Source organism: Mesitornis unicolor, unplaced genomic scaffold (assembly GCF_000695765.1).
Source record: "Mesitornis unicolor isolate BGI_N332 unplaced genomic scaffold, ASM69576v1 scaffold46901, whole genome shotgun sequence".
Taxonomy (NCBI): Eukaryota; Metazoa; Chordata; class Aves; order Mesitornithiformes; family Mesitornithidae; genus Mesitornis; species Mesitornis unicolor.
This window is the reverse complement of record NW_010163984.1, coordinates 31-8,117: the sequence shown is the minus strand read 5'-3', so window position 1 is coordinate 8,117 and position 8,087 is coordinate 31. Positions and strand designations below refer to the sequence as shown.

Genomic DNA, 8,087 nt, shown 5'->3' with positions numbered 1-8,087 from the left:
AGATAAACACCATCTGGTCCTGGCACTCCACAGAGCATGACCACTGTACCACCTTCAATCTGCACCATTTACATCTGTGTTCACAACTATGCAGAATTGGATGTCCATAAAACACCTTAATACTGTGCTCAATACTTACCTGTTAACGTTGAATTTATGAATGCTTTAGGTATTAAGTACTTCAATCTTTAGTGATGTCAATGGCATCCATATACTTCTAAATCTTGGCCCCTTAATTCATTTTCAGCATAGGTAAGAAGGACAAGCTTTATTTAAATATTTGAAAGGTTGTTAATTGCTTCAGGTATCCTCTATGAAATGCATTCCTTGAATGAATAAACAGAAGTATAGGACCAACATGAAGTCACTTCTCCGTACCATATGTAATAGTATGCAGCTTGGGTTAAGAGTGTACTGTTTTGTAAACATCAGGTTTTAGTTTAAGAATTACTATGCTAATGCTAATTATTGTCTCTAACTTGATAATGTCCTCCAACCACAAGCTAATAAGTATTTGTAGCCAGCAATGCATTCAAATGTAAAGTGATCATTTTCTTAGTAGAAAAATCTGACTGTAATTGCTACTACATTTTGAGCAGATTACTGAATCCAAAATGATGTTGGGTATTTTAAACAACTGGAAAACATGTTTAATAGTGCAGTTTGTTGTACAGAACCTTCATTTTTATTGCAGTTGCATCAAGTTGGGAGCTTTCATTGGAAAAAAAATACACTTGTTTACAATAAATCACAGGCTTCCTTTTCTCCTTGTACTTAGCAGTATCTTAAAACATTCCTCTGCGTAGCCTACTTGACTTGTGTTTAAACTGTGCAATCACCTTCAGTGAAGTCTAATGGAAAACAAGTGCCCATGAAACTGAGCTGTAGGAGAAAATAAAGGATAGGGGCAAGTCAAGGCCTGTGTAACTAAGCACATATATGCAACTTAAGCGAGTTCTCATCTTTAAACAATGTGAAGTATTTAGCTTAAAATAGTACCTGTTTCAGTAGCAGCCAGAGCTTGGAGCACTGAGTGCATGGAAGTGCTTACTTCAGTTACTGGAGGAAGTTTAATACTTCAATTAGACACAGAGTCCTGTCTCAGCTACAGTGAGAAGTGTTGCCATTTGTGTTCCTGGAAGGTTAAGGCTTTAGGACCTGCTGTGATGACTACTGCTTTTTTCTTAAGCTACATCCAGATTCCCCCATAACATTAAGTATGCTGAAAGAAAAATGGGGAAGTACATGTAAAGCTTTTTTCAAAATGTAAAACCTTTTTATAGTTAGAAGCAGCAATCTTTGACACCAGTCACACCGAATATTAATCAAATCGATTCCCTTAATTCTAACAGCAGCCCTGGCTTTGAAGTCTGTCACCTCTTTTCCCAAGTGAAAGGAGTTAAATTCATACAATACTTTGAAGGGGAAAAAACCCTGAAAGCTACAGAACATCTGGATAATTAAAAAAATACTCCGCATCTTGATAAGATATATTAATAAGCCAGTCTTACACAGTTGGTTACTCAATAAATTTATTGCCACTTTTTCCAAAGCTTCATAGAAAATTGTGGAAGTTGTCTTAACTATCAGCTGCGCGCTCCTGGGCCCTGAGAAAGCTTGCCTTCTTCTGAGCAACGCGATCTTTCTTCTGGGCGAGGGACATCTTGGGACAGTTCCATCTGCAATGTAAGTACCAAATTTTATGACCAAGGTAAAAATAAGCAAAAGCATGGTCAAGAAAGCTGCAGTGCACCAGAACTGATTGAGTGCTATGCCACAACATAGTCCCAGTTCTGTAACACGCTATTTCCTTGTCAAGATTTAAAGCTGTAATGATGTACAGCAAAGAGGCATGGTTACACTGCAACAGTTCCATTTCTTTTCTCCCAGACCCCTGAAAAATCAAATAGTTTAGTACTGACCACTTAGTCAACCTGCCCTATCCTGAAGGGAAGCAGCTTTCCCACTCAAAGCATGATACACATTTAAGAGTTCTGGCTATTCAGGCTACAAGCCTGCTCCACTTAAATTATTTTATATAGTTTAAGGCGCTTAAATTTTAGATTCTAAGTGCTAATGCTGACTCCTGACAAAGTTACACAGGAATGGCTGATCTAAAACACATCTGAGTTTTGACACAACTGCAATGTGAATCACATTATTGTTTTAACATAACGAAAGTATCTTCAATAGAGAAACCATTTTCATGTGAAAGAGGATGAGAGTTTTACCTCTTTTTCTTTACTTCTCTCTTGGGTTTCTTTTCATGGACTGGATTATCCCGTATAGCAGCATGGGCTTTTTTATACATTTCCTCCATCTTAAAAAAAAAACAACAACAAGTTCTCTATAGTGGTCCAGCTGTAGGATCATATAAAAAAATCCAAGATTCTGAACCAAACCATGCACTAGAAACAGTTTCCATCACGATACAGCTTGTAATTGTGTGTGGTTGCCTTTAAAACACTTCCTTCATACAGAAGATCACTGCCACAGCGTACCACAATTCCTACTATCACTGTAATACAACTGAAATATTCAAACTCATGACTTAAGACATGAAATGGAGAAAGTAATTTTACTTTAGTTAGGGAGCCAAGGCCATAAAGAACTACAGGTGACTTAAGTCTCAAATACAGGCTAGCTCTTGCAATTGAAATACTTTTCCTCTGAAGCCTACTGTCAGTGTGGTCACTTCCCTACATTTAAATTAAAAGGCAGCCTAGAAAGTTACTCCTGTCTAGAATAAAATACTTCACATGAACTTATTAAACTGAAATTATTCCACACAAACTGCTACAGCTACAGATTAACAAGTCTTGCAAAAACCATGACAGTCCCTGCATCACCCCAAGGGTGCAGTAAAAGAAATGCATTAGCAAGAGCTACACCAAAAGAGTAGTTTCTGACAGCTCATATAGCAGATTCATTGTATTTGAGTGACACTTGTAACATGTAAGACAGCAAAGTTGAAATAATCTGTCTAGTTACACAGATCATTAGTAGAGTATCCTCATGTGTCTGCTGCTCTGACCCAAAACCAGCTGTGGCTCCATAATGACACCAGTTTTAACAATACCTTTGCTAGTAATTAACTAAAATCCCTAGACCCCAGCTATGAAAAATTTCCCACATGTACTAAGAGTAACTGCTTGGCTATTGACATAAGCCCTGGGCCCTTTTCATTGCAATACAAGCTATAAATATTGTTTAGTAAAATACACGAAGTTGGCATTTACAGTCTTTACCAAGAAGTAACAAGTGAAAAAAAATAGCAATTAGTTAAGTTTACAAAAAAAACAAACCACCCAAAACAAACCAAAACCCCATAGGAATAAAGGGATAAAGAATGAAGTTAAGTTCTCCACAGCCTAAAAAGGAGACATGAGAATGTTTCTTTCAGGCTGCAGGACCAGTAATTGGGGAAACCAAGCAAGACACTACAGACAGCAAGACAAGTCACCTGAAAGGAGTTTAACACTGGAAAGAAGTGAAAGAACCACGTTGCTAATCTTGCACAAAGCATTAGAAGGTGTGTAACAAGTAGTACTAAACCAAGGTGTACTACACTCTCTGTAGTTTCATGAGATGCTAACTTCTACAACAGAGCTAGCTTGGACTATTCTGTATTCACCTGGGACCTACAGCTACCCAGAGGGTCACACACGTTATAGAACAGATTTGACATAGAGCACATCCTCACAGCTGCAGAAATGACAGGCTGTGGTGCACGATTAGGATTGAGTAGGTAGCACGTATAGAAACTTCGAGTTCGTTTCTGTATCAGTAAAACAAAAAACAAAGCAGTCTAGCTTAGAAGGCAGTCCTGTAAGCTTAGATTTATAGGCAGAATGTTAAGCTTCACAACAGGAAAAAAGATTTCACTTTCAAAAGATCTACAATGTACTACAGAGCCCTTAACGAAGTATTTTCTTTGCATGGATAACATAAATATGTATCACATTCTTTTACATATCAAACTTAGTAGCATTATTAGAGCAGTCCCTATGTGAGACTTATCAGCATCTCCATTAAAGCACAAGAGCCAGCCAGATCAATCTTACCCCATCAGGTGTTACGTTGTTCTTTATGTACTGAGAGAACTGTTTTTTGTAAGCATCTTCATCCTCCTCCATCAGATAACGCATATAATCCGCAACATTTTGGCCCATGATATGCTTGCGGTGAACCTCTGCATTGAATTCTTTGCTTTCCGAGTCATAGCCGGGGAAACGTTTGGTACTGTGAAACAGCAGTTACAGATTAAAACATACTGCCAAACGTTACCATTCACAGGCTAGGTTCCACAGGGAAATGACTGATACATCAGACTCTCCTACAGATAACTGAGGGACAGGACCCTCTAATTAAAAATGAAAAGATAACAGAAAATTAAGAAGCTTAAAGTTCATCTCAGCTGCCATCAGTCCCGTCTTGAAACAGTGCAGTACATCATATACACACCGTGGACCAACTAGAGAGTGTTCAGTCACTGGGAGTATCATCATGCAGCAGCCAAGTCACAAAAACCAGACAACTGGTCAAGAATGAACAGGACAGCATGGGACAAGGTAGGAAAATACACAACAGATCTCACATTTCACCCCTCCCACCCCACTGCTGCTAGCAAAAAGCAGCAGTCAACTGTAACGTCAGTGTTAGATGACACTGCCAAAAATCTTGATTCGGTCATTCACAGCCTACGACAGGAACTGTCAGAACTTCTATGTGGAAATTTTAAGTGCAGGTGGCCTGCTCAGACCTACTGTTGTACTGACAGCTGTAGCAAACGCCAGTGGTTTTGTACCTGGCAGCTACAGCTTTTCAGAGTGAAATTCATACACACACACACAAGCAATTTGCTAGACTTAAAACAAGAGAGCACTACAGGGTATTTACTTAAGTGCATTCAATCACTCGATGATTTTAAGTAAATGCAACAACGCAGCTCTTCAGTTTCTTAAAAACTTAACAGCAATAGTTGCAAGATTCTCAGCAGCATTATCAGAATTGCACTTGTGGATTGAGAAAACAAACAACGAAACAACCTCCCCTGAAACTAGGCTACATAACCATTATTACCAGGTCATAACGAAATTATTTCAACATGAAATGATAGTGTAAGTGGACTCTCACATAGAGAAGCATCCCAAGTTAAATCTAAAGGAACTCTTCCAGGCTACATTACCTATGAGGGATGGACAGACCACCATCCACCGCACCCTTCAGAGCACCAAAGACTTTGTTTCCAGTGGTAGTTCTGGCAAGACCTGCATCCAGGTAGCATGTGAAAGCACCAGGCTTTCCATCCACGCTTTCCACATTGTACTCGTCACCAGTCACTTCAACTTGGCCTTCATAGATCTTATCAAGACCAAATTTATTCAGAAGCTGTGGAGAATGGAAAAAAAGCACTTCTGAAATCCTCTCCAATTACTGACAAAATGAAGAATCCCTACCAGCTTAAAACACAAATGTGCAGTCTGCTTTTAACAAATTTCTTCACAAACATTATGCACCCCATACCAATAACAAAGCTTTAAACAACCACCACAGTAAGGATCTCTGCTAAGTTTCAACCTTTTGTTCCAACAGGTCGACCAGTGAACTTAAGACTTATTCATGAGGTCCTATGGAAAGTGGATGGCTGCTGTTTACATGTTTGCCAACTCCTAAAGGTGTATTTCTGACATTTTTATGTAAGACTGACTCCCTCCCTCCACCAAACTTAAGTGCTGAGACTTAAAAGTGGGCTGCTGGAGTTGAAACAACTGCATGGTGTCATTCTTACTGTGATCTGACGGTCACAAGAGGCCATCAAATCTATATGGTAAAGAGCAGAAGTTATTATTTAGAGAAGCCCAGAGAGCCTGGTATCTGTACTGACACGTCACTTAAAGTGGGCTTTTGTAAGAAAACCAGAAGAACAGAGCAGCAGCTTCCAGGCAGTCTGACAAGTACCTACCCTGCGTGCCAACAGCAGACCTGTGCAGTACGCTGCTGCGTAATTGGTCAAGCCAACCTTCACGCCGTATTTTGGCAGCTCATGGGCGTAAGCAGCACAGACAATCATGTCGCCTTCGATTCTGGCATAGGCAATCTGACAACAAAACAAACGTTAGCGTTATCACAATGGTTCTGGACTCCATTTATTGCTTCTCGGACACCTGCTGAAGCCAACAGGAATTCTGTACAGAGATGTCCAGCAAACTGCCAACCTGTGCATGCAAGCTCAAGGGGGTGTGTTCTTCTTTTCAAGTTTTTTTAAAGGCATAAGAACTCCTCAAGTGCAGAAACAAGGAACTCACATCTGTATCAGGCCAGAGAAAGCGTATGTCAGCAACAACTTCAGTTTACCTCTCCACATACATCGATAGGCCACGCAACTGCCTGAACAAACAACCTTTCCAAGAATCATTATGGATGTGGCTGGGTTCTGTCCCACTTCATGTACGCAGTTCTCATACAATGCACCTCAGAAAAATGCAAAGCCACCTGATACAGCATTTGTGATAACACTGCTGCTAACCTCACAGAACGATTTTATCAATGGGTCTGAGATTTTCATAGTCTCAGGGGTCTCCTGTGAGACAACAGCACTACCAGGTTGTTTCTACTAATCCTTCGCATATAGAACCTTCTCCTTTAGACTCCGACACCCCCTTTCTACATCCAAAGGTTGTCCCCTTTTTGCAGGACTCTTACATACTGGAAAAGCACCATCACTCATATGCAGGCACCTGCTACCACTGATTTTTGAGTTTTAAGGATAAAATAACCTCGTCAAGGTCATAACCCGATGTAAAAACAGCACTCTCCGCTGTTCTCAACAGCTCATTATTCTATGAAGAAATGACAGCTGAACTTTTCCAGCCCTTTTTCTTGAGCTTAACACCACGTATTTATGACAGAACAAACATGCCCAAGTTTTCAACTTCAAAATTAGTCAAAACATTCTAAAAATGAAACAACAAAGTCAACCACAGTGAGGAACTCCGCATGATGCAACACACAACTGCATACTGAATAAGCAAGAAAAAAAGACTGCTTATATACCAGACACTTTTAATCTCAAAGGAACGTCAGCATAAGGGCTGCCTGCTTCACATGATCCACACATCACAGAAAAACAACTCTCACAAGAGAAGGCACCTTCTGATACAGTGCAACGGTCAATGCAGGTTGACAGCTCATGCAATCAACTCTGTTGTCAAGTCAGGCAAAAAGGCCCTCTTCAAATGCCGCAGAAAAGAGAAAAATCTTCCCTGTCCCCGAAATCCTCTACTTAAGTCAGCGTGATTAAACCAGTACAATCTTGTATTACTAATGCTGACACCAGTCAAACTTGTTTTGTATCACAAATACCGTTCATTACTGAACCTGTATCAATGTCCAAGGTTGTTCTCCTCTAAGAAACTATTTTACAGTATAAAAACTGCTCAGATCAAGCCTAAAACCCCCAGCTGCTTCCCCCATCCCTGTTGACTGCACTCTGAGGAAGCTGTAAGGAAGCAGCAAGCACCACAGGCCTTACCTGGCAAATGATGTCTCTGTTGGTAACACGCACAATCATCCTATACTTAGGGGTGTTGTACTTGTTTTTATCTTGAATTACCAAACGTTTCCGGGCATAGTAATCAGTTTTTCCCTCTGAAAAACAATTATACAGTGTAGAAAAATTATTAAAGTAGAAATATTCATCAATAGCATTTAATTATGTGTTACAGGGAATTTAACAATACCTCTCCTTCTCCTGAATTTCACTTGGTATCTCTTGAAGTATGCCTTATTCTTGACAACTTTCACAAACCCCTCGAAGAAGAAACAGAACTAGATGTTATTAACATAGAACCGTGAAAGCCAAGACCATTCTACCTAAATTAACCCTGCCACGAATAAAACCGCGGTGAAAGCAGGAATAGAATAACAGATCTACGTTTTTTAAAAGCCGTAAGAATAAAATGGAAAAAAACCCAAACACACCACCTAAACCCCATCTTTCCCACAGGAAATAATGCATGCTCATCCCTTTAACTTCAGAGTTTCAGGGGGAAAGCAGAAATTCTGTTAAGCGGGTGCGTGCCTGC

At 39.9% G+C, this 8,087-nt stretch overlaps 1 protein-coding gene across 1 annotated transcript; it reads right to left on the bottom strand.

The window, feature by feature from the left end:
• Window positions 1-1,519: 1,519 nt before the first annotated feature.
• On the bottom strand, window positions 1,520-7,812 carry RPL5 (ribosomal protein L5; the record flags this gene model as incomplete). The annotated part of the gene is made up of 7 exons (XM_010194140.1): window positions 1,520-1,679; window positions 2,232-2,320; window positions 4,065-4,242; window positions 5,189-5,391; window positions 5,966-6,100; window positions 7,535-7,650; window positions 7,743-7,812. Coding segments are annotated over 7 exons (891 nt in total), but the record flags the coding sequence as incomplete, so codon positions are not given.
• Window positions 7,813-8,087: the final 275 nt, after the last annotated feature.